The sequence below is a fragment of the Sphaerodactylus townsendi genome, linkage group LG11 (genome assembly GCF_021028975.2).
Source record: "Sphaerodactylus townsendi isolate TG3544 linkage group LG11, MPM_Stown_v2.3, whole genome shotgun sequence".
NCBI lineage: Eukaryota > Metazoa > Chordata > Lepidosauria > Squamata > Sphaerodactylidae > Sphaerodactylus > Sphaerodactylus townsendi.
In genome coordinates, this window is record NC_059435.1 from 8802799 (window position 1) to 8829915 (window position 27117).

The window sequence follows — 27117 nt, forward strand, 5'->3', positions numbered from 1 at the left end:
TAGGGCAGTGGTGGCGAACCTATGGCACGGGTGCCAGAAGTGGCACTCAGAGCCCTCTCTGTGGGCACGTGCAAACACTGTGCCCCCCCCCCACACACATCTAGGCTGGCCTGGGCATTAAACCTAAGACCTAGTTTTGGGGAAGCAGTGTAGGGAACCCTTCAAAGCAAAGCCACCAACTACCACCAAACTTCCTCCTGAGTAACGCACGCCTTGGAGCCAACTGTTTTTTCTAAACTAAAACCTCAGTATTCAGGTTAAATTGCCGTGTTGGCACTTGGCGATAAATAAGTGGGTTTTGGGTTGCAATTTGGGCACTCAGTCTCGAAAAGGTTCGCCATCACTGCCCTAAGGGCTTAATCCTCATTCAGATGAGTCATGATGAAAGTCAAAATTGCGGTGTTTCTATTTCGACAACTCATTTTCCTCAAGCAAGGCAATACATTTGCAGAAACTACTTACTGTTAGAGTCGACATGTACGTGTTAAGGAGATCATCCACCACATCTTGAGAAAGCAGAGGCTTCAGGGCATTGACGTCCACTTCTGGGGCCAGTTCTGGATTGCCCATCATCTCTTCACTGGATGGAAGAGAGAACAGACAGATGATGTGATTGGACACGCAGCTTGTGGGATTATTGCAACGCTCAATCGTTAGGCCGGGAACTTCACTTTTTTCCTAGCCCTGCCTTAACAGTGTGATGCAATATTTCCGGGATGTTCCCACGGGGAGAAAAGCACAGCAAATGCAAAATGGAAGAACTTAAAAACAAGCCTAATACAGGTAAAATTAACAGTTTCATTTTCGTGAAGTTTTAACAATAAGCGCCGAACATCCAAGTAATGACAACTATCCTAGAGCTTCTGTACCTCCTGGGTAGATGACGGGAAGACAAAAGCACAGTCCTGCTGTTCACCTGGACAGAAAACTGCCAGCACATTTCCTCAGAACAGCAGAATTAGACAGCTCCCTTTAATTAGAATAGTAAACTTGAACATTCAGTAAGCAGGAAATGCCTGTAAGGGGGTAAGACCCTACAAGGTATCCATCAGAGATAGTTTAGCTCAGGGGTCAGCAATCTTTACCACCCAAAGAGCCATTTGGACCAGTTTTCCATGGTCCCAAAGATCCACCTCCGGTTCAGCCCCTCCACTCACCTTTTCTTCCAGCACTAGGGGGCGGAGGCACCGGGCAAGAAAAACCCCTTCTGCCTGATGGAGCAGGCAGCCGCCTGCTCCATGGGGCAGAGGGGGGATGGTGGCTGCTCAGGAGGGACACGCCCACACTACCCTCCAACGTCCAGGGGTTGGAGGGCAGTGTGGGCGTGTCCCCCCAGCCCTCCAGAGCAGTGCTGGAAGGAGACGTGAGTGGAGGGGACACGAAAAGCGGTTCCCTCACGCACGGAGCTGCCTCCGGTTTGGCCCTTCCACTCACCTTTCCTTCCAGCGCTGCTCTGGAGGGCTGGAGGGACATGCCCACGCTACCCTCTGACCTCCAGGCCACACGGAGCCGCAGTATAAAACTGAAAGAGCTGCATGCGGCTCCGGAGCCTCAGGTTGCAGACCCCTGGTTTAGCTCTAGAACCATCCAGAACTGGTGGACAACGGCCCCAATATATTATCTATTTTTGCCATCCTGATTCCGAACACATTAAGGAACTAAGGTTGGGGAGCGGGAGTAGAACCTGGAATTCTTTGGATCCTCAAAATACCAAACTACTGAAAGTATCTCACATGGGAAGGGAACACCTTCAGGGGAGGGCGGTATACACATTGAATAGTACCATACAATACAAGATACTCACCCTTAACCTAAATCTTGGTGCCTTCCACACAATAAATTTCTCTGCTCACAGCCCAACCTGCCCCTGCTCAACTGATGCCTCAAGCTGACCTTCCTCATTTGCAGCCTCCCTCAAACTTCCAGAACACCTTGAAAACATTAACCTTGGAAGCAGAATGGATTGCGTGATGTGAACATTCATATAGTTGATCTCATGTGTGCCATCAGGAATGAGGATCACAGTCAATAAGTCCTGCCTGTACCTTATGGTATATACAGCGCAAGATTATTTCCTCAGAATGTCCCACTGAATTCAATGGGGCTTACTGTGGTATAAATGCCCTTAAGGTTGCAAATAAGGAATATCTACATATTTTAGGATCAATCGTCAGATTTCCTTATATGTAAATTGGAGTCTTCATATCTAAATCCGATGGTAATGATATACAACTGTTGATCTAGCTCAGGGATCTGCAACCTGTGGCTCTCCAGATGTTCATGGACTACAATTGGCCATGCTGGCAGGGACGGATGGGAATTGTAGTCCATAAACATCTGGAGAGCCGCAGGTTGCAGACCCCTGAGCTAGCTCTTCCTCTCTCCATATATGTATAAATTTATAAAAATTCCACTCATATCTTGTCCCCTCTCCAAGTATGTCATCAACCCAAAACTAAGGACTCTTTAAAAAAAACACCTTCATTGCTACTATCCCACCACGTAGCACCCTTACCTTTTATAAGTATTTAAGACCCATGTTAAAAGGCTAACAATTTCATTTGCTTCCAGATCTTCAGAAGCCAGATCCTGCATGCGAGTGGATAACGCTTGATGATACATGCTCAGCAAATTTTTGAAAATCTCATAATGCGGTGGAAAACACTGGTCCAGAAGATTTTTCGCCACCAGCAAGTCATCGAGGACATATTTGCGGATGATCTCCAGATGACGGACGAGCCACATCTTGTCAGATTCCCGCGTGTCTGCTTGCGTGCCTTCGATCCTAGTAGTGACAGTCCGGTCCAATACACTAAACAGTTTCGCCTTCCATTCTTTAGGTCTGCCCGGTGGGATGAACCCAGTCTGCTTTTTCCGATCTAGCATTCGCCTGTCTATTTTCTCTTCCCTGTCAATTATTCTGACAACTGAAACCAGCAAGGTGGGATCTCGGCGGACCGTGACTAAAGCCCGCTGGATGACCATCCAAAGTTGCTTGGCCAGCTCTTCGGAGAGTTTCTGCATGTCTCCAAAATAGCTGTCGATGAGATTCATGTCACGGGTGTTCTTGCTGTCCATGCGGTACTGCTCGTACATGAGGTCATCTCGCGAGCGCTCCAAGTCCATCAGCTTCCGATGGGCTTGCAGCAATTGCCCCTGATCAATCAAGTCCTGGGTCTCCCGAACTATTTCTGGCACTGAGAAGCAGAAGAAAGGGGAATTTAACATTTAGAAACCCAGTTTCTAAAACTAAGTTGCACAAGAAACACTGGTCTATTATGCATGGACTCTTCTCTGCGCAGTGGCCTTATAGTAGGGTCTCCTTGCATTTCTCTGTTTACATACAAGGAGGCACTCCCTCCTGCCACAGAGCTTTTCTGCAGAGAACTCTCCCAGGTCTGGCTGCCTCCACCCATCAACTAATCCTTACAGGAACAGACCTCATTACACATCTCAAGATTGCTGGCTTAGCCCTTTAAGCTGCACTTATACTGATATTTCTGTTCCAAAAATAATCCTTCTCACCAAATGAAAGAGGCAAAGCAATTCCCTGGATCACAGGCTGCTAAAGAAGGGGACTATCCTAGAGCTGATATTCTCTTCCCACACACACTTCCTGCTGCTGCTGCTGCCAGAAGACAGAGAGGCTTGTTATTTCCAAGCACTCCCTGTTACTATTATACTGATATCTCAACATTACAAATATGAGAATTGGAAGTTTGTGTGTTTTGGCTAAGCCCATGTAAGTGAGCTTCTTTTCTGTTACTTGAAGCAGCCAGCAACATGGAGAGGGAAAGTGATAGGAAAAGCATGGATAGCAACGCGACATAGTGGGAAGGCTGGTCATGGGCTGAGGGAAGATGTCTGGGGCAAATATGTCCCTCTCTGTAGTGAAGCAAATCTAAATTGTGCTAGAAGTGGTCTTGCTTGCTGCAGAGAAAAGTGAAAGTGAAAGCGGGGCTTGAGGAAATCTTGCTGTGTCAGACATTTGCCCCCATGGCACAGCAGACACCTTGTGCGTCAACGGTCATTGGGATGGAGGGTTTAATATTTATGTACTTATTTTTTAACTACAGTCCACGTTTCTTACTGGGATCAGGTGAATTACACAGAGAAAGTCAGCATAATTGACAGGGTGAGATATTCAATGAACAATCAAATAGGATTAGGATTGCAGAAGTTTGAAACCAGTGAAAGCTCTAAAAAAAAGAACTGATGCATAGTATTAGCATGACACAATAAACAGTGTAAAAATTACATAGCAAGATCCTACTTACAGTGGGCTATATACAGTAGTACAGACCATAGCCTCTAACTATTTTGTACAATGCAACCTACTCAAACTATGACCTCCCAACATTTATGGTGCCTCAGCTGACATCATCATAGCTTTAGATCTTGTGATTGTTCCCCCAGAGGAAGGCTACACGTCCCAGACTAGTACCTGAGAAGATGTTTTTTAGGTTTTCTACAGCAGCTGCAAGTTGGCTGTGCTGCACGACGGCATCCTTAACATCCTTCAGGTTTTCGATGGTGCTGATACTCTGCCGCCAATCTTTATTCACATCGACCAAAGAACGCTGGATATCCTTGACGTCGCTCAGGGCATTGTGTAGTTGGCTCAAACCAGTTCGGACTCCATCCAGCTGCGACTGGATTGCTGCCTGGAAATATGAGCTGAAGAGTTAGCCTGCTCTGCATTAGCCAAAAATAAAAATCATAACAAACATTTTGGCAAGGTTCATTTTTGATGTCTCGCTAAAGAAGGTCCCATTATAATAAAATCAACACTCAAATCAATGCTCAGAGAATGAATACATACAAAATGAAATATTGTAATCTGATATTTCATTCTTCCATTTGATTCTTTGAAAACAATAAGCACAAAGCAAGAAAATGGAACCTTATTATGACAAACACATTAACTTTCATCAGTTCACAGGCTGTAGTATGGCTGAAATTTCTTGACGCTGAAGAAAATTTCTCTTATATGTTGGAAAGCTCTGATGTGTATGTATTAAGCAATCCCTTTTACAATATTAGGTGCATTCAAACAATGATAAAATAATCTGCCTGTGACAACTGAAGGCTGTGGCAACCTATGGGAGTCAAATCAATTGTTTGCCCATTTCCTCGCCCCCTATCCCTTGTTCTGTGTTAGGTGCCACTCTAACAAACTCTGTGTTTTATAGTGGAGTGTTGATACTGTATGCTGTTGTGATGCCTGGGCTCTGTTGGTGGGTTTTCAGTCTGGTCTGTGGAGAGGTGTATAGGAATGGCACTTTTGATGAGTCCATTTGGACTAAACTATTGATAAGACTCTGAATGGCTGTTGTATCTATCTGTCTTTTATGGACAATTGTTTTATTGTATTTTGGAATGCCAATAAAGGCTTGTCTATGTCTATGTCTAATCTGCCTGTTAGAAAGCTGGGATCTAAAACAGTGTTTCCCAACCTTTTCGACATCACGGTACCCTTGACCTCACTCTTCATATCTCATGGTACCCCTGCCATCCCCCCCCCCACCTTCCCCTCCCAGGGTGAAGGGAAGCACTGGGGTGTGTGTGTGCAGGAATTGGGTGCTAACCTTGCGGCAGGCCCTGCTTCCTGGGCCAACTCCATGTCCTTGCTGGTGCCAACGAGAGACACCACAAAAGTGAGGGGGGCCGGCAGTGTTGCTGTGGTACCCCTGGGACATACTCACGGCACCCCAGGGTACCACGGAACCCTGGTTGGGAATCGCTGATCTAAAAGAATGCTATAATTAATGTTGGATTTGTGTTTACTGAACAAGGGTCAGCCGAGTTGTCTGACAACTCATGCTTGAAGCTAGGGCTGCTTCCACATGGGGATTCCCCCCTGAATGGGAAGCAGGAACCCCCACATTAAAGGGGAAGAGGTGAACGGTTTTTCCCCCCAGCTCAAAGGAGAATATACAAGTTGGTTGCAAGGGAATGTTCCTGTGGGTACTCCCTCCAGCCCTCCTCCACAAGGGGGTAGAGCTAAGCCCCACTTTCAGAATGGCACGTTGAAGGAGTGTGTGAGGGGGTGGGGTGGGTGGGTGCCAAAGCATGGTGCCTCTGATGTTCATACAGAAAAAGGTCTAAAATCCCACTAGTAGTTCTCTGAATTCAAGGTAGAACATTTTCAACAAATTAAAAATCCAGAAGTTCCATATTCCATTTCCCACCGCCATAGAGATATCAAAATATACAGATTGGATCCAGCTAGCTTTTTCATCAGTCTCTTCTAATTCCCCTTCATGCTGTTGCCCCCATTCCACATAGCCTTCGCACATTCAGGTCCCACAGTTTGCAGCATAGCCAAGGAGGCCCCCTCCTTCCTCTATCATTAGCAGAAAAGCTAGCTGAATCCAAATCAATGTGACGACGTTATCAGGAGCTTGAATAATTCTGCAGGCAGAATGCGGCACGATTTCAACAGATGAAACAAGTAGGCAAGGGTTTTCCCCCCCGAATGACTAGACTGATGTCATCAGTTCAACAAAATGCAGAGTTTTTCTGAAGTCAATCAGGAGACGGAATCAGAGAGGGAGGCACGTCGATGGGAACTGTGTGGGAGGAAAGAAGCACTGAGGGATGGGAATCTGGTACCAGGGAAGAGCCAGGGAAGATGGAAAATCCTAAGAATGCTTATTATGGAAGGAGCAGAATGAGTTACCATATGGCCGTGGTGGTGAACCTTTGGCACTCCAGATGTTATGGACTACAATTCCCATCGACCCCTGCCAGCATGACCCCTGCCAGCATGACCAATTCCCATCGACCCCTGCCAGCATGGCCCATCGACCCCTGCCAGCATGGCCATTATCCCGCATCGGGATTTGTGCAGGCTGATTGTTTTCTTTTTGTTTTTTGCACTGCAGGGAAGCCCTTGGGAAAGGGCGGGGTGTCCCAGAGCAGCGCCATCCCCACCTGCCTGCCCAGTCCGGATTGGGCTGTTCGTATTCCCCTGCACAAGAATTAGATAAGTTTTAAAAAAACAAAAGCCAGATAGTTTCTCCATTCACTGGAATTGACTTTCTTTAGCTCACTGTTGCAAAAATATCTGTCACATCCAATACTAATGAACAGAATCTATAGAGCAAATATCTTCACAACTGGTGGGCCAATCCTATTGTCAATGTTACGTGAACCAGATATATCAACTCCTTGTTCCTATTACTCTCAAAGGATGTAATGAAAATCACTTCTACTTCTACGTTAAAGGGGGGCGAAATTTAGTTGTTTTTAGAGACTGTAGAGGAGAATGTTTCAAACCACCAAAATATACACAACAAGCTCCAGCTCACATCAAGTATGTTAGGCTCATTCCGCACGTGCAGAATAATGCACTTTCAAACTGCTTTCAGTGTTCTTTAAAGCTGTGCGGAATAGCAAAATCCACTTGAAAACAGTTGGGAAAGTGGTCTGAAAACGCATTATTTTGCGTGTGCGGAAGGGGCCTTAGTCTTTAACGTGCCACGAGACTTTCTGTCTAAACCAGCCATTCTCAACCAGAGTTCCCTGGTACCCTGGGGTGCCGTGAGCATGTCCCAGGGCTACCGCGGCAACACTACCGCCCCCCCCCTCATTTTTGTGGTGTCTCCCACTGGCGCCAGCAAGGACATGGAGCTGGCCCATGGGGCAGGGCCTGCCACAAGGTCAGCAGCCACCACCCCCCCCCCCCCAGTGCTACCCTTCACCCTGGGAGGGGAAGGTGGGGGTGTGGCAAGCAGGGGCAATGGGAGGGGAAGGTGGAGGGTGGCTGGGGTACCATGAGATGTGAAGAGTGAGGTCAAGGGTACCCTGACCTCGAAAAGGTTGGGAAACACTGGTCTAAACGATAAGGCTGATGCTTCCTCCAGAAAGAAAGACAAGGAAGGGGGCAGTGGGGTGAAGAGAACGTGTCCTCTTCTCTATCTATTTTTCAATGAAACTGAATCCCTGTATAGCGTTGGAAGCAAAACTCCACTTTCACCAGAGGCTAAATTAGATTGCCTACAATGTCTTCCAGCAATAGCAACCGATAAAGGCTTTGTAGAAACATATAATTACAGTTCTTTCCAGTCACAAAGAGAACTCATACAAGCTTAAGGCAGACGTGCCATACTTTCAGTCTGGCTTCCACGGAAGCTTTCTTGCGCGCTTCCCTCCGACGGTACTGTTCAACTTTATCCAGCTGGTCCGGCCGCTGGAGCATCCCGGCCACCCTCTGCACGGCCGTCGCAACCGCCTCCCGGTCTGTCTCCTCCATTTCGGAGCTGTGTCTCAAAATGCAGATGTCTTCATAACTCAAGAGCTGCTGGAGAAACAGGATAATAAACTATTTAGTCATTTTTTTTATCTCAGACATTACTTACAGATTTAATACATTTGCTGGTGGCACCAAGCAGAGTTAATGTGCCTTGATGGACAAATGGTAATGAGTGCCTGTAGAATGGTAGCGGTAGATAGATAGATTATGAATAAAAGATTAATTGATCTGTATAAACCAGGGGTCTGCAACCTGCGGCTCTCCAGATGTTCCTGAACTACAATTCCCATCAGCCCCTGTCAGCATGGCCAATTGGCCATGCCGGCAGGGGCTGATGGGAATTGTAGTTCATGAACATTTGGAGAGCCGCAGGTTGCAGACCCCTAGTATAAACCAATTGGCCATGCCGGCAGGGGCTGATGGAAATTGTAGTCCATGAACATCTGGAGAGCCGCAGGTTGCAGACCCCTGGTATAAACCAATTGGCCATGCGAGCAGGGGCTGATGGGAATTGTAGTCCATGAACATCTGGAGAGCCGCAGGTTGTAGACCCTTGGTATAAACCAATTGGCCATGCCAGCAGGGGTTGATGGGAATTGTAGTCCATGAACATCTCAAGCGCCAGAGTTGGACACCCCTGGTTTAAACTGCTTTGTTTTATATCTGTTCACTTTTGCAGCATGGCTATCCTGACAGAAAGCATGATCTGACACGCATGTAAACACTAGATTGGTGGTGGTGGACATCAAGTCACATCGAGCCATAGCTGAGTCGTGGTGATCCTGTAAGATTTCCAAGGCAAGACAGGTTCAGAGATGGTTTGCTACTGCCTGCCTCCAGGTATTCCCAGGAGGTCTCTCATCCAAATGCTAGCCAAAGACCAACCCTGCTGACCTTCCAAGATTGGATGAGACTGGGCCAGCTTGGGCTATCCAGCTCAGGGTGAACTCTAAATCTGGGTATCGGAAGCGTCACTGGGTCACTCTACAATAGTCTGGCAGCATGCAGAACAGGGAAGTACAGCACTGTCAAGAAACAGAAAGGAGGACATTCCAATTCCTGGGACATTCAATATTCTATGTACCAGGAAATTAACAAGACGGCTCAACCAGTTTTGGTACCGCAACGCTGGCAATCAAGGTCAGTGGACCGCATGGCAGCATCAGTTTGAGAAGTAACGCTGGCACTGCTGTCTGCTAGCCGAACATCTGATCTAAGTAAATTGGTCGTCAGGTTGGGAGGTAGGAGAAGATAAGCGATCAGGAAATGCCAAACTCCTTCGTGCTCAAGTTAGTACGTTTTCTCATCTCCCTGTTTCTTTCCCCTCCTTGTTCTGAGAATGATAATGATCAACGCCCATTATATCACTTTGTGGAAGGGACACTTTTTTTCCCAATGCACGCAATGTTGGATCCTTCCAACCAAACCTTTTCTGGCATCTGCTAAGGCAAGGGTGTCCAACTCTGGTGCTTCAGATGTTCATGGACTACAATTCCCATCAGCCCCTGCTGGAATAGCCAATTAGCCATGCCAGCAAGGGCTGTTGGGAATTGTAGTCCATGAACATCTGAAGCGCCAGAGTTGGACTCCTCTGTGTTAAGGGTTTTCAGAAAGTGAGTGGGGCTAGGTGGAGCTTTTGCTCAGCGAAACCTCCGATTGGTATGGCTGTGCAGATTTAAAAAAAACACAACACATTGTTTTGTCATTCGGTGCCACCACAGCACAAGGATCTTCACTGTGATACAGAAGGTAACCTGTGGCAGCCATTTTGTGGCTGTGTCCACCATACTATTTCAGAATTCCAAAGATGCCTGTGGGCTCAAAAAGGTTGGGGACCCCCAGTGCAGAGAGAAATTGGAGAGGAAACACTTCATGGATGTGTGGCACGATCAAGTAAACCTGCCAGGTTAGATCAAGGGTCTGCAACCTGCGGCTCTTTAGATGTTCATGGACTACAATTCCCATCAGTCCCTGACAGCATGGCCAATTGGCCATGCTGGCAGGGGCTGATGGGGTTTGTAGTCCATGAACATCTGGAGAGCCGCAGGTTGCAGACCTCTAGGTTAGATGAAGCAGTTGACTCTGAGGCTTCCTGTATGGTTGCCAATTTCTTCAGATCAGGATAAACCCTACTGGCAAAGAACACACCTCCAAATATATATCTAAAGTTTCCTTCACGTTGTTCAGTTTTAATCTGTGCTGCCACCGTCGCAGACAATCAAGTTAGAGCAGCTTCAAGCCTGTCATTATATTCCTTTTAGATTCTCCCAGTCACAAGATCCTCTTCATTGAGGCTGAGCAGCGACTAGCCCAGACAAGTTTTTCCAGACTGCCTTCAGACAAAATTTTAGCAGCCAAAAAGTTGCCACAACCAACCTGTTGATATCAGCAGCAAAGATCAGCATTCCTGGTAAAGGGTGTGATGCATCCAGATCCTTGAAGTTCTAGTCAGTTATATCCGGCATTAAGGTCAAGCTCAGACAATATCTTTGCTCTATTGAGAGCCAGCGTGGTGTAGTGGTTAAGAGCAGTTAAGGTGCTCTAATCTGGAGAACCAGGTTTGATTCCCTGCTCTGCCGCTTGAGCTGTGGAAGCTTATCTGGTGAACTAGATTAGCCTGTGCACTCCAACACATGCCAGCTGGGTGACCTTGGGCTAGTCACGGTTCTTCAGAGCTCTCTCAGCGCCACCCACCTCACAGGGTGTTTGTTGTGAGGAGGGAAGGGAAAGGAGCTTGTAAGCCCCTTTGAGTCTCCTTACAGGAGAGAAAGGGGGGATATAAATCCAACTCTTCTTTTTCTGTTCAGGCCAGGTTATCAACAGCGTATATGAAGAGATGTTCTCACTTTTGGGCAGGTGTTCAATCACACACAGTTCATGTTTTTGGTGGTTGTTTGGGATCTCACAATTAGTGAGATCCTTGTGGTGCCTTCTCAATGATTTCAAGTCTTGCTTAGCATTCAGATTCTTCCTCTATTCATTTTCATATATGGTGGCAGAACAGGTCAGTTTCTTTCAATTGATGTTTTCTACCTGCAGATCCATAATTTTAGCCTAGCTTTTTTGTGTGTGTTCATAGGGGACTGAACGTTTTATCACCCGTGATTGTTGGAACAGGCAATATCTGGTGTACCAAGATGAGAAGAAGACTGGGTAGGTGGCAGCAAGAGGGTAGTCAGATAGTTTAGCAATGGCTGCACCTTCTCTCCTGCTAGGGGTCACTCCTTGTCTGTGTCCAGATTGCTACTTCCAGGGCAATATCCTGCTTTTTCTCAGAAGTTCCACCTTTACAGTGTAAAAGCTGCTGTTGCGTTGGGGCTCCTCCCCCAAATAAGCTTGTGCTGGCACCGGTGAGAGTGTTCCTGGGGGGACAGCCGATTTCAGCCGGCTTCCTGTGGCTTTTCCACCCAGGAACGCTGCCTATCGCTGGCGTGGACTCACACCAGGGCTGCATAGGGGGTGTGTGTGTGTTATTATTGCATTTTACCCAAGATCCCGGGACAGTACCTGAACTATCAACCATAGTAAACAGAGAGGCCAAAAGGGGGGCCCACCAGTTCGAAAATGCTTTATAAAAATCTGGGGGCATTAGATCTGGGCCTGGTGATTTGTGCAATTTCAGCTGAGCAATTAATAGTCTGATTTCTGAGACTGAGACTGCGGGCCAAGGTGCTACTTGATTGAGTACTGTCAGGTCATTCTGTAAGGCCAATTCATTGTCTCCTTCAAATAGGCTTTGAAAATATTCAAACCAGTTCTGGGGACTGATATTAGACATTAAGAAAGTTGAAGTGCGCATGGCTCCTGCAACTAATGACCAGAACTCTCTTGTATTGTTACTCCTTGTAGCTTGTATCAGAGCACTCCATAGGGATTCAATGGTCTTTAGTTTGTTTTCACGAAGCAGTTGCATTAGCCGGGTCCTGAGAGAAAAATATTCTTGAGGTAAGGTTGCTGCTTTACTACTTTTGAAGGTGTTGTAAATTTTTCTGATCTGATTTTTCACCTCTTTACATTCCTTATTAAACTCCTTGTTCACAAATTTCTCAGGAGGAGTATCACTGGGACTTGAGTATCTTGCAACTTTATCTGTAATTGTTTCCAAGAGTGCCTCATACTGTTCTAGAAATTGGGTCGGTGATGTTAGTGCCCATTAGGTCTTGCCTGGCTTTAGTTAGCAGAGAAGTAGAAAGAAACTCTTCGAGTTCCCTTTCAGTAACCCTGTTCCAAATAATTCTTGGGGCTCTGGTTAAGCATAAGTTAAAAGAGCTAAAATTAAGAGCTGCCTTCTTCATAAAAAGCACAAGTGGCATGTGACCGCTCCAAACCTGGCATTCCCATTGGGGGGGGGGGTTGAGGAGTGGCTGGGGATTTCTGTTGTTTTTCTTGCTTCCTGCGCCACTTTGGAAGCGGCGCAGCTGCGCCACAGGGGCACTGTCCCCAGCGGCCACAAAACTGCCCTCTTCCACAGGTTGCACTGTCTCTTCCTCACTGTCAGCTAGTGATGCAGAAAGGACACGATCTCTGCTTCGCCTCATCCCTATCAAGGATGTTCGCTCCTGATTAAACCATTACTTACAACTTCAATCTGGTTGTGCACCTGCGCTGCGTTAGTTACTTTCTCAACACTGACGGTGTGTCTTGCGTCCCATTCCCATAGAACATAGGTGTCAAACTCGCGGCCCTCCAGATGTTATGGACTACAGTTCCCATCATCCCCTGCCAGCATCATGCTGGCAGAGGATGATGGGAACTGTAGTCCATAACATCTGGAGGGCCACGAGTTTGACACCTGTGCCATAGAAAAACGGCACCCGTAGGGGAATTCCAGCCCACCATATGCTGGGGGTATCTGAGGAAGCTCCCCAGCTGCCTGCACCCCACTTGCTCTCAAGAGCCCCTGAAAGCAACAGGGAACTCCTTAAACGTTTGTGGAATGGAGGCTGGAGTCTAGAGAAAAAGCAAATGCCTGAAACGAACCAAAGCCATCAAAGGGACCGACTACTAGACCGTAGAGCAGGGGTAGGGAACCTGCGGCTCTCCAGATGTTCAGGAACTACAATTCCCATCAGCCTCTGCCAGCATGGCCAATTGGCCATGCTGGTAGGGGCTGATGGGAATTGTAGTTCCTGAACATCTGGAGAGCCGCAGGTTCCCTACCCCTGCCGTAGAGCGAATGCTGGCAGGGGCTGATGGGAATCGTAGTCCATGAACACCTGGAGAGCCGCAGGTTGCAGACCCCTGCTCTAGAGGGCCCCAGCTGGACACCCCTGGACAGACACATTAGTCACCGGACCCCAAAGGCTGGGAAACTGGCAGAGGGCACAGGAGGAGTTCAAGATAACGCCCAGAATGGGCCCCCTTTCCCCGCTGCATCGCCCACCACAGCCCCATGGCTGTTTCTGCAGCCTCCCCTTCCCTTCAGGGGGTCGTCCAGAAAGACCAAGGCGAACCCAAGCCGGGCCGGCGGGACGGCGGGGTCGGGGAAGCCAAGAGGGGGCGGCGGTGGAGATTCGAACTCAGGCCTCGACCGCCACCGCCGCGGCCGGGATCCTCCAAAGCGCCCCCACCTGCCGGGGCTCCGAGGACCCCACCCCAGAATATACCCCCTCCCCCAACGGGGGGCGGCGGCTACGTGATAACAACGCCAGGTGCGCCCTTCCCTCTTCCCCGGCCTACCTGGGCTGGCCGTTGGTCGCCGGAAGAGTCTGACAGAAGAGCCGAGCCCTCAGTAGCTCACTGCGCGTGCGCGGGCTCCATTGTGTCGTGCGCGTGCGCAGAACGCCCCTCCTGCCGCTTGGGGAAATTGGAGAGATGGGTGGTGGGCTCTAAGGGGGTCTGGGCTTTACGACCACCCAGCGAGGGGGAGCTGCTTGCCCTTAGGGGTGTGTGTGTGTGTGGGGGGGGTGTCCCTCAGTACAGAAACCTCGCTGGAGCGGAGTGCAGCTGCTCAGAGAGCGCCTGGAAATCACGTGGCAAACAGCGTTGCCAACCACCAGGGGGTGCCTGGAGTTCTCCCGGGACCATGAGTAATCTCCAGGCGGCAAAGATCAGCTCCCCTGGAGAAAAGGGCAAAGGGGAGGAGCGGGGAAAGCACGCTCCAGATTCCTCCTCCAAACCTCCAGGAATACCTGCGGCTGCTGTTGGCAGCCGTTGTTGCTCTGAACTTGGATCCGGGTGTGTGTGTGTGTGTGTGTGTGCGTGCATGTTAAGTACTGTCAAGTCGATTCCCACTCAGGGCGACTCCAGGAATCGATGTCCTCCCAAAGGTCCTGTCGTGCACAGCCTGGCTGGCTGGCGCAGGCCTTGCAAATGGGGGCCGTTTCTTCCTTTACAGAGTTAATCCATCTCATGTTGCCTCTTCCTCTTTTCTTGCTGCCTTTGATATGAACATATAGTTTGTAATGTTTTAAGCCATATATTTAATCATATAAAGTATATTAGAGGTGATTTATAAAAGATCAGTAAGATGCTGTTAGTTAAACAAAGAACTGTAATTTCATTAGTAGAGAGGCTTTGCTTGGAAGAAGGGGGGGGGGGAGAGATTTCTGCACTTTTCAATAAAGTCTGATACACATGCTGTGGAATTTGGGTACGGCCTCTCACCAGAAAGATAAAGGAGACAAAGCGTACATAAAAACACAGATAAGGGCAAAGTAAAACTTGGTTGAATACACGCCCAATTGTGGAAAGCAAGGTGGGCTTTGGAGAGGAGTGGAGATTCAAATGGCAATGTGTACGTATTCCAAATCTAGCCAATGGTCAGAAGACAAGGAGGGATGTTTGTAAGAGGGTATAAATTATGTTACGCAAGCAACAGCCCCTTTGAACCTCCTCCCTGTTGCTAACAGAGGAGAGTTCCCTCTTCTGCGCAGAATTGAAAGAAAACAATAAATCTCTGAACACTGAAGAAGCTTGTGGATGGTTATTTTTGTAGCCGGTTGGAGCTTTTGCTCTGTGGACAGGGCCTTTGCCCTTGTGTCTATCCCCTTCATGATTGTATTTTCCAGTGACCCTCAGCTGCTCATTATGGGACCAAAGTACAACCACCTCAGTTTAGTCATTTGACGTGTAATGAATTAGAAGTGCTCTTTGGTGACCTGCTCCCCACATCGTATTTAAGTGTGCTCTCCTGTTCTGGAAAGACCATTCTTTTCTCTGTTTGGAATATATATGTGTGTGTTTGTGTGTATGATATATGTATATAATATGCCTTTAGCAGCTGCATATATATATGTGTATGTACGTGTACATATCTGTCTGTCTCTGTCTGTCTGTCTGTCTGTCTGCCTTTAGCAATTGCATTTCATCTCTTTACAGGATGGGTGGTGAAGAAGGCTTTCCCTGTTGAATTTCTCTCAGAACATGGGATTTCTCAATAGTTGCTTGTTTACATCAATATTGTTCCTTTCTCTCCATCCCTTCAATGAGGCTATTGTATCCACTCTAAGGCTAACTGTACAACAACTACAGCGTGACTCACCTCCCAATGGGGCCTGCATCATGTTGTAGAGGTAAATTGGCTTAGCCATAATGAATTCGGCCTTTAACTACAGATCTGTCTCAAATTCCTCATTAACATTTCAGAAGGCAGTCTCCTTCTGAAGTGGTAGTAGGGCCTGAAATAAGGAAACCCGCATGTTGCATTTTGCAGATTGGTATCTCTGTGGTCTGTTTTGGGCCTAGTACCTTGTAATGTGTCTCCATTTGGCTAGTGGAAATAGTAGTGTATCGAAAGCAGGGTTACTAAAGCACACTAATGCTTCAAGATAGGAAGACAGGCAAGAATAATTGATACCTCTTTCTTGGGAGGCCTTTGAAATGATTCATACATAACCTTTTAAGTGACCATTCTACAGACACCATTCTACAGACCTGCTTGTATCCCTAGTGTATACAATACAAGGGGTGTGTGGAACTAGAATAACCAAACAAGCAAATATTTGCACACACTATGGCTAGTGGTCATAGATTGTATAATCTGTGAGTTGACTAAATCTACAGTATATACATTAAAGGGGCTGTGTCTCAGTAACACCCCAGGACATCTTCAAATATGTCTCATATACAGACAAGGATGCATTCATAAGTACCAATCAGCACTTTTTCAATTGTTTCCCTAATCTTTCCAATGACAGCTATTGACTAATGCTGAAAACTCAACATGAGCAACCAGCTTCTGGATATATTCTGGCTATGAACATCTTCAAAGGTTCATGAGTGTGTGGTATTCTCAGTGTAGGTCAGTTAGTGATATATAAACTTGTTCTTACATTACAGTCATGTCAGATTTTAGCTCTGCAAATGTTTCTCTTGCTGCAAAAATGTCTAACAGTGCTTGTATCCCTGGCTGACAGTCTGGTGAGTCTTTACTCTTAGAAGCTTTTGTAATAAAATGCAAGGCGCATAAGATTATATAAACCTGTATATTTATTGCATTTACCTTGTGGCTTTCCTCCATAGAAGCTTCTGGAAGGTTCTCAGTCAATTGCCCACCCAAGCACAAACTAGACTGATGTCCATTCAGCTTCTGTAAGGATTATGGCCTCAGGTGGTAACTTCATCCTTTATCAGTAGTTCATCCCACTGGGGAGCCAGTGTGGTGTGGCCTGTTGCACTAGGACTGGGTAGATCTGGTTTGAATCCCCACTCAACCATAAAATCCCCTTTGGGTGAGATTCTTTCATTCTCTCAGCCTGATCTACCTCAAAGAATTGTAGGGATGAAGCAGAGGGGAGAACTGTATCAGTAGTCCTAAACTTCTGGGCGGGAGGGCTGGATAAAAATGTAGTAGAGTTACTTCAGAATAAGTTACTGATTGATCTGCAAAATTTTCCTCTCACTGTGTCTCCACGCTGGCTAAAGTCTCAGTTGTTGATTCCTGGCAGGTGGAGAGTTATTGTGTGTGCCAAGTTCTGTCAGGTTGTTTCTGACCTCTGGCAACTATATGAACAAACGGCCTCCAAACATTCCCCCATTAACAGCCTTGCTCAGATCTTGCGAATAGGGTTGCGGCTTTCTTTATAGACTCAGTCCATCCCATGTTGGGCCTTCGCCTTTTCCTAGCATTATTGTCTTCTCCGGTGATTCTTCTCAGAATGTGAGAAAGTGTAATAACCTCAGTTTAGTAATTTCAGCTTCTAGCAAGAGTTCAGGTTTGATTTGATCTAGAGCCCACTTATTTGTCTTTTTGCCAGTACGCGGCATCTGTAAAACTCTGCTCCAAGACCAGGTTAGTTATTGGGCGTTTCCCCACTTGCCACGACCCCCCGTATGCCCCATGCTGCTCTCAGCGTGCGTCATTTCTGGTGCGCGCCCGGGCTTCCCCACGACGTCATCTAAAGGCGCCGTTTGGAAGAGCGCCAGGAATGACGCACGCTGAGAGCAGCACACTGAGAACGCACGCTGAGAGCTGTGTTGTTGCCGCCCCTGTAGTGGGGAGTGCCGGGGGACCCCGCGCTACTTGCCTACAGTAGCGCGGGGCAGAAGGTAAGTGGGAAAACACCCATTGAAAGCATAGAATTTCGAGCTATAATAAAACATTTTTTTCATGCAGAATAAACGTCCTGCCGTTCCCTCCCGTTAACTGGTTATGTATGCTCAGGTGTACATTACTTCCCCCAAACAAAATATCCCCATGCCATTTATATCAACAGCCACATATTTTTAGAACCCACAGGCAAACAAATCAGCTTTTAATTAAAAGGAGATTAAACTCCAGTGAACCCCACTGCACAGCGCTGGAAACAAAGACAGAGTCCCGAGTCTTAATTAATCCTCCAGGGCTGGGTACGGTTGTTGAAACACCTGCCAATGTCTCCTTGGGAGTTAGCATGGGTCAGGAAGTCAACGTGTTTCAGGAAGAAGGCCTTGAAGAAGACGGGTTTTAGGCATGGCTACCTTCGCGAGGCTGCCGGGGAAGCCAGACACCAAGAGTCAGAATGGCAGGTCAAACGCTAAGCGCTTTTCGTTTGTGCCCACCTGATGTGTCGGTTTCCAGAAAGGTATGAAGATTATCTTTTTCATGTTGGCCATGGGCCTGGACCTTAATGTACTGTTTAAATGTGTCAGCATTAATTACTCCACCCAAGGTGGTTACAATCAAAACGCTTAGCAAAAATATCGGCCTTGCAAAAAGAAGAGATCCCAAGTTTATCTTTTGTGGGTTCCCATTGGGTGTTTTGTACCCAGTAACGGAGCTCTCATTCTCCATCATCTGTCTGTACAGGAGTTAACTTTGGATCTTGTGCACTGTTGTTATATCTATTTATAACAATAATTTTACTGGTAATGATAGGAGGGGCAGTTTGCACACAGTACTGTAATATTTTAAGGGGGAGAATGCCGATCAGAGTGACAGCATGCAGAACAGGTGTGGGCAACCGTCTGCACAATAGCTCTTTCTATGGTGGCAGACGCTGCCTAAGTTCTGTCACATGGTCCATCTAAAGAGTTTAGCAGTGCAGACATGCGGGAACATTACACTGTGTATCAAATCCCTAAAGCCAGCTTCTATGTATTGTGTATCCAGCTATGCAGACCACAGATATCTTTTGAAAGCACGTTGAACTGTAAAATTTAGAGTGTCCTCAGTCACTAGAGGGGGCTGTAGACTTTGTCTGGTCTTAAAGGAGACGAAACCATGTTTTGCAAGACTACTACTCCTGGTAGGGGTATTTTCTTCCAACTTCTGTCACAGGGTTACTAACTTGCATCAGGTACATTCATCTGGCTTCATGTTAGAAAATGTTTGGGGGAGAGGGGAAGTGCCATCAGGTCGTGGCCAGTTTATAGGGTCCCCAACCAGTGGTGGGATCCAAAAATTTTAGTAACAGGTTCCCATGGTGGTGGGATTCAAACTGTGGCGTAGCGCCAATGGGGCTGGGCGGGGCACGATGGGGGCGTGGCTGGGCATTCCAGGGGCGGGGCTGTGGCAAGGACGCAGCCGCTGCGCCGGTCCTTGGGCGGGAAATGAATGCATGCAGGCGCAGGCTGCCACGCACACCGGTGCACCTCCTGCTAGACTGCTTCAAGTTCTGCGCGCTACTGCTGAGAGGAGGGGCGTAACTAAGGCAAAAATCACGTGGCAAAATCACCAATTAGTCACCCCCTCTCGGCACACACAAATAATTAGTCACCTACTCTCGGGAACCTGTGAGAACCTGCTGGATCCCACCTCTGTCCCCAACCATATTATGTCCATGGGCATCTTTGGACTTCTACTATTGGGTGGTGGCGCAGGCAGAAAATGTTGGCTGCTGCAGCTTCCTTTCAGGCACACAGTGATAGACTGTCGTGGCAAAGTAATATTTTTTAAAAAATTAACAGGAAGTAAATCTCCAGTTGCTAATGTCAAATCTCGTAGCAAAGTAATATTTTTTTTAAAAAACCCCATAGCCATCAAATCTCCAGTTGCCTTACTGGGTGAAATTTCTATCTATCGCCACCCAATTTCCCAAAACACCTGGCAGGCACTTAAAAGATGTCCCATGGCTAAGGTGACCAGATGGTCACCTTTGTGAACGGGGACGGGGGGGAGTAGGCGGCCGCGTGGCCGCAGGAGCACGGCCTTCTGGGGCTTGCCGTTTGCCGCCCTGTGACAGGGTGGGAAACAGCAAGCCCCAGAAGGCCATGCTCCTGCTGCCGCACGCGGGAAGCTGCCGCACTGCCTTGCGCCCCAGAAGGCAGTGCGGCAACCTCCCAAAAATCGGGACAATTTGAAGAACAAATTGTTTAAAGGTGGGACTGTCCCGCCAAAAGCGGGAGGTCTGGTCAGCCTACCCATGGCGCCCACAGGCTCAACACTGGGGAACTCTGACGTAGGGTTTTCAAGACAAGAGATGAACATTAGGTGGTTTGCCATTGCCTGCCTGTGCATAGTGACCCTAGTCTGCCTTGTTAGTCTCCCATCTGAGTCCTAACTTTCTGCACGGGCCAAATACAGCGCCCTGGGGTCGGCAAAAACGGCGTCCCCAGGGAGCTGTTCGCATGGGGGGCGCAGCTGCTTCGCAGCCGTGCCGTCCTCGCTCCTCCCCAGCGGCATGAAGCCGCCATTTTCCCACCTCGCTCCCCTGAGCAAGGTTTTTGGAAAATGGCGGCTGGAAGGCGCCATCCCTCCCCCCCTTGCCCGATTGACCTACCTTCTCTGCGACTGTCCAGCATGTCGCCGAGGTCTGGGGACACGCCCCTCCTGCCCTGTGACTCTGGAGTGGTTGCGCAGGGCAGGGGGGCGTGTCCCCTGGCCTCGATGACGCGCTGGATGGTTGCAGAGAAGGTAGGTCGATCGGGCGATGGCGCTCTGCGGGGCCGTCTTCCCTTTCGTTACCGGGACCTTTCATGCGAACGGTCCTGGGGGGGTTGGGTCGGCGTCATGTACACCAACCCAACCCCCAGCAAGGCCGTGCAGAAACAGCCTAAGACTGAGCCTGCTTGGTTTTCAAGGCAAGGGATGTAGAGAGGTGGTTTGCATAGGAACTTTGTCTCTGCGAAGGAACTTTGGACTTCCTTGATGGTCTCTCATCCAAGTACTAACCGGGGCCAACCCTGCTTAGCTTCTGAGACAAGATTGGGCTAGCCAGGACCATCCAGGCCAGGAAAGAAAACACTAGTACACTTGAAATCATCCACCAGCAATGCAGTCCTGAGCACTGTTAACCCTTGTAGACTTGTTCACTTTACTGGATTTAGCAGGCCACAACCCCACAGGCAATGGTAAGCCCCCTCTAAGGATCTCTTGCCTTGAAAACCATACAAGCTGTGACACGTCAGCACACATGCACACAAGTGGTGGGATCCAAAATTTTTAGTAACAGGTTCCCATGGTGGTGGGATTCAAACTGTGGCGTAGAGCCAATGGGGCTGGGCGAGGCTCGATGGGGGCATGGCCAGGCATTCTGGGGGCGGGGCATTCCTGGGCGGGGCTGTGGCAAGGACGCAGCCACTGCGCCGGTCCTTGGGTGGGAAATGAATGCATGCAGGCGCAGGCTGCCACGCACACCGGTGCACCTCCTGCTAGACTGCTTCAAGTTCTGTGCGCTACTGCTGAGAGGAGGGGCGTAACTAAGGCAAAAATCACGTGGCAAAATCACCCATTAGTCACCCCCTCTCGGCACACACAAATAATTAGTCACCTACTCTCGGGAACCTGTGAGAACCTGCTGGATCCCACCTCTGCCCACAACCCCACATAGGATTGCTCTGTGCTTTAACTGAATGCCTGATATCCTTTCATTTTTTACTCTGTGAATGGGGACCTCTCCATCTAAACACCCACAGCCCTCTTTAGTCCACTCAAAGTGAAGAAGGCTGCCTCTTTAAAATCATTTAGCAACAACTCACTTGTACTCCAGTATGCCCTATTACTTCCTTAAAACTTGGAATTCAAAAGCAAAAGAGAGAGAGAGGTTCAGATTGCCCATGGTTTGGTATCCATCTTGATCAAATGATAATGTGGGCAAGATTAATTCTTTATCTTGTTCCTTTCAAGTGAAAGGGCGGTATGAAAATCTGAGGAGCTTTGACTCTCAAAAAGCTGATGCCGCAAAAGTCTTGTGGGTTTCGAAGGTGCTACTTGACTTGAATCTACCTGTTCTGCTGCAAGCCGACTTGGCTGCCCATTGAAGCTGTCTCATATAGTTAAACATATATGACATGACATTCCCTGCCCCTCCCGAAGCCACACATAAATTCTTCCTCCCATCCAGCAGGGGGAAAAAAGGTCAAGCACGTGGGTCTGTTTTCAGGTCTGGATTTTTTTAAAAAAGGCTGCATTTTGTTAGGAGCAGCAGTGGCGCAGTGGCTAAGAACAGGTGCACTCTGATCTGGAGGAACCGGGTTTGATTCCCAGCTCTGCTGTCTGAGTTGTAGAGGCTTATCTGGGGAATTCAGATTAGCCTGTGCACTCCCACGCACGCCAGCTGGGTGACCTTGGGCTAGTCACAGCTTCTCGGAGCTCTCTCAGCCCCACCCACCTCACAGGGTGTTTGTTGTGAGGGGGGAAGGGCAAGGAGATTGTCAGCCCCTTTGAGTCTCCTACAGGAGAGAAAGGAGGGATATAAATCCAAACTCTTCTTCTTGTTGTGTGGAATTATACTATTTTTATACAGGGCCATGTTGCATGTCACACCAGTATAGCGTAGTTGGAAGAATGTTGGACACGGACTTGAGCGACCAGAGTTTCTACTGCATCGAAAACTCAGTGGGCGACCTTGGGCCGTTTGTTCTCCCCTACCCTATTTTACCTCATGAAATTGCTCTGAAGAGAAACTGGAGAAACAAGCCTTAGTTATTGCCCTGAGCTTTTGTGAGGTAAAAATGGGTCAGGCGAATCTGGAGCCTACTCTACCTGTAAAAACCTCAGAACGTGAGGTTAACCCCCAAATCTAAAGGTAAAATAAAGGTAAAATATCATTGGAGAGGAAGATTAGTATCGACATGGAGGAAGGATCTGCAAGGTGGTGGCTCCAGAGAGCCAAACGTGACTCAAAGAGAACCAAAGCATGGCTCTTCTTGAAAAAAGAAAAAGAAAACTTTGTTCAGGTCAACTGGACAAGGAGGTGGGGTGCTAGAATAACCACTATGGAATGAGAATCACAGGCAAAGATTTTTATGGGACTGAAAAGTTTCTTGGCGATGCTGTAACAGAAATGGAAGTGAAAGAGGTGAACAGTTGCCAGTAATCCATGGGCAGTTATGCCAGTGTGCCAAAACAATTATGCAGAGTGGTCCTGGATATATTTATTGTGAGACCTTGTGCACCCTACTTCCTAATGAAGAACTTGCACCAACAGCATGTTGCAGTGGTAAACTACTTTGGATCCCCATTGGGGCGGAAGGTATGGCGAACCTATGGCACCCCACACACACACACACACACACACACACACAGAGAGAGAGAGAGAGGCTGGCCTGGGCCTCTGGGCTCGATTATTAGCATTAAACCTAAGACCTAGTTTTGGGGAAGCAGTGTAGGTCACCCTGTTAAGCGCTGTTAAACCCCACTGATTTTCATGCAAAGAACTAAAGCGCGATCCTTTACCTGGGAGTAAGCACGGTTGCTGGCAATGTGGCTTGCTTCTGAGTAAACCCTCCTAGGCTCGTGATTCACCTGTTCAAAGAGTTGCATGGTTGCTTCAAAGCAAAGCCAACAACTACCACCAAGCTTACTCCCGAGTAACGCACGCCTCAGAGCCAACCATTTTTTTCTAAACAAAAACCTCAGTATTCAAATTAAATTGCCGTGTTGGCACTTTGCGATAAATAAGTGGATTTTGGGTTGCAGTTTGGGCACTTGGTCTCGAAAAGGTTCGCTATCACTGGTATAGCACAAATGAAGTAAAACTGTGAAAACCCTACGGATTATTAATCAGGATCAGTAATATTATGTTAAGTTGTACCGTTCCAGTTATGCAGGTAGGCTTTGTTACACTGGCTCCTTGTTGATCTTCTCTGCTGTAATGTGGCTGTTTATAAAAGGTTGCCCGGGGCTGCAGTGCTGTCTTTGGAACGGGGAGAGCAAAGTTCACAGTCCTGCTGGGCCGCAAACCTCATTAACAGCGCAATCCTGTGCAGGTTTACTCCACTCTAAGCCCACTGAAATCAGCTGCTTAGACTGCAGTCACTTGGTATATTTCGGCACTGTAGTTCACTTGCGGTCAGCGGCTTTCTCTGTCCAACTTGTGAGTTCTGGGGAGAAAATGGGATTCTTTTGAGGCTTTTAATACCAAGGTGTTGGAGCCAGTGGTGGGATCCAAAAATTTTAGTAACAGGTTCCCATGGTGGTGGGATTCAAACTGTGGCGTAGCACCAATGGGGCTGGGCAGGGTATAACGGGGGTGTGGCCGGGCATTCCAGGGGCGGGGCATTGCTGGGCGGGGCTGTGGCAAGGACGCAGTCACTGCACTGGTCCTTGGGTGGGAAACGAATGCACGCAGGCGCAGGCTGCCACGCATGCCGGTGCACCTCCTGCTAGACTGCTTCAAGTTCTGCGCGCTACTGCTGAGAGGAGGGGCGTAACTAAGGCCAAAATCACGTGGCAAAATCACCCATTAGTAACCCCCTCTCGGCACACACACATAATTAGTAACCTACTCTCGGGAACCTGTGAGAACCTGCTGGATCCCACCTCTGGTTGGAGCACCTGGAATGGCAGGTTGCAGCGGCGGCGCCCCCATGCAACGGGGCCATTCATGCCTGACAATTCCAAGCTGCTTTGCAAAACAAAAGGCTTTTTATGCAGTACAATTTTCCAGTTTGCGGTCTCTGCCGTTTCCCTTTCTTCCCGGCCAAGTCTGTGGTTCAGGCACTGAAGCAGAATGCAGAGGGGGAAATAGAAACTGAACAGTTCAGCAGATATGTGTTTTAAATTTTAAACTACTAATAAGTGTTGGCTCAATTGCCTTGGGGCAAATCAACTGTATTTGCACTAGTCAAGGCCAGAGTTGCAGGCCAGGAAATTCTTCAGTCCCTCTTCAGCTGCCAGTCCGTTGCAGCCACGCACAATTATGTTGATTTCTTTTCAAACATTTAAAACCTGGTTCTCCCGTTTTTCTCTCAGAATTAAGCCTCTGACTGTGCAAAGCTGTATTGTCTGTTATCTTTGGCAGCAAGCATAACCGGCTGAAAAGTTAGTATGTGGTGCTAAATGGAGGCACCCTAAGTGCAGTGGTGGGATCCAAAAATTTTAGTAACAGGTTCCCATGGTGGTGGGATTCAAACTGTGCCAATGGGGCGGGGCACGACAGGGCGGGGCTGTGGCAAGGACGCAGCCGCTGCGCCTGTCCTTAGGTGGGAAACGAATGCACGCAGGCGCAGGCTGCCACACACGCCGGTGCACCTCCTGCTAGACTGCTTCAAGTTCTGTGCGTTACTGCTGAGAGGAGGGGCGTAACTAAGGCAAAAACCACATGGCAAAATCACCCATTAGTCACCCCCTCTCGGCACACACAAATAATTAGTAACCTATTCTCGGGAACCTGTGAGAACCTGCTGGATCCCACCTCTGCCTAAGTGTGTTTCAGCTAAGGAAACCTTGGGAAAATTCACAAGTTCAACTCTGGCCATTTCTATGCTTAGTGTGATTCCCATGACTTTATTACATCATTATTAAACATATGTTAGAAATATAAGGCAGGTCTATTTAAAATGAGTACTAAGGCTCTGGGACTTGAGACTGTAATCCCATGAAAAACACTTGGTATGAGACTGATAGAAGTTATAGCACCCTGACCTGGATAGTTTAAAAACATGTTTTGGAAATATGGTCAAGTTCCTTGTTTAAGGAAAGTATCCTTCTTTTGATTTCTAGAAACAAAATTAAGTATTTGAAAGTATTCAGTATTTGACAGGCAGTCCATTAGAGGAGAAGTAGTTGTTTCTGTTGGCAGTAGACGATCAGGGATCCTTGCCTGTGAAATGAGCTTCGAATCAAGTGGACAGAAAGATACCAGCTTGGAAATTAGGAACTTTTTTTTTACAGTTATAGTTACTTTACAAAATAGAGAAATTATTAATGCCCTCTCATTTCTGAATGCACGGCCACGCTTCTAAATTTATCATGCTCCCCGCTTCCAGCCCCTCTGTTCACCTCATAAATCCCACCACCATGCTAAACCCTGAAAGCATTAAAATTTTTGGATCCTTTACCATCATCAAGTTATCGGGCGCAACTGGAAATAGGCAAGAATAGGATGCTGCTTCAGGCAAATCATTCTGTAACTTGAGAAAGCTTGGCTCCTAGTGGATATCAATCAGATTTCCCAAGAATATGGCAGGAAATGTTAATGGGTAGATCTGGGCATGTATGCTAGTGTGCAGAGAGAACAGTATTTCTTTGATCATTGCCTTCCTTCTCCATAATCCATCCATCCATCCATCCATCCATCCATCCATCCATCCATCCATCCATCCATCCATCCATCCATCCATCCATCCATCCATCCATCCATCCATCCATCCATCCATCCATCCATCCATCCATCCATCTTTCTTTGTGATGGTTGTAGACCAGCCTACGGTGAATACTGTATAACTAGGGGAACAAAATGTTTTTGAATTATACATATATATCTAAAAGAATGTATTAATAATTTTAGATAGATAGTTTAATACGGCCAGAGGCCAGCAAAGACAAAACAAAACAACAGCAATACAACCCACACAACAGCAATCGGCAAATAATTATTATGTTTTAACCATTTACATGAAATGTTTAGCTCTCAGCCTCATCCCCGATTAAGCCGACCCTGCGGTTTTGATGTCGCAATGCACAGTAACCCTGCCACCCGCCGGAGATGGTTGCATCCTTGTCTTCCAACAGCATTTTCCTAATCTCTTGGTCAGAATCCTTTGCAATTATCTAACTGTGTTGCACAAGCAGAGGTAAATAAAGAGCTCTCTTTCTGCCTTTATGTGCAGGCATGCAGCAAAATGTAACAAGATATGTGCTGCCATAGAATCAACGGTCTCCTAGAATTATGGCAAAATTACATTTCCTCAAATGCCAAGGGATTTTCCCAAATCTGCCTATAAGCATAGATGATGGAAATGCATCAATTAAAAAGACTGGAAACACGAAAAATATGGAAACATAAAACAGGATAAAAACATCTTTTTTTTTTTAATATTTTTTTTATTGTATCATTTGAATATTACATTTATATTAATGCTTTTCTTCAACAGGATAAAAACATAAGTAGTATTAGAACAAAAACTTTTTAAAAGGTATTGTAAGGACTATAACAAGCTATAAAAGGGGGGATGGGTATAAGGGCGAAATAAAATTTGTAAATAAAAAGCTATAACTATTGGTTCACTAAGCCTACTTTATATCACAAACCATCCTGTGACGCATCTCAGTAGCT

General features: G+C 47.4%; 2 protein-coding genes across 2 annotated transcripts in view; one reads left to right on the forward strand and one right to left on the reverse strand.

Moving 5' to 3' along the window:
- EXOC3 (exocyst complex component 3) overlaps positions 1 to 14035 on the reverse strand; it is a 29883-nt gene extending 15848 nt beyond the window's left edge. The window contains 5 exon segments of the mRNA XM_048511471.1: positions 463 to 580; positions 2516 to 3197; positions 4445 to 4664; positions 8114 to 8305; positions 13937 to 14035. Coding sequence (XP_048367428.1) covers positions 463 to 580; positions 2516 to 3197; positions 4445 to 4664; positions 8114 to 8257 — 1164 coding nt within the window. The 5' untranslated portion in view covers positions 8258 to 8305; positions 13937 to 14035.
- A 4102-nt stretch (positions 14036 to 18137) lies between these two features.
- The window catches only part of COBL (cordon-bleu WH2 repeat protein), a 239104-nt gene continuing 230124 nt past the window's right edge, over positions 18138 to 27117 (forward strand). The window contains exon 1 of the mRNA XM_048511299.1: positions 18138 to 18261. Coding sequence (XP_048367256.1) covers positions 18242 to 18261 — 20 coding nt within the window. The 5' untranslated portion in view covers positions 18138 to 18241. The remainder of the gene's footprint in view (positions 18262 to 27117) is intronic.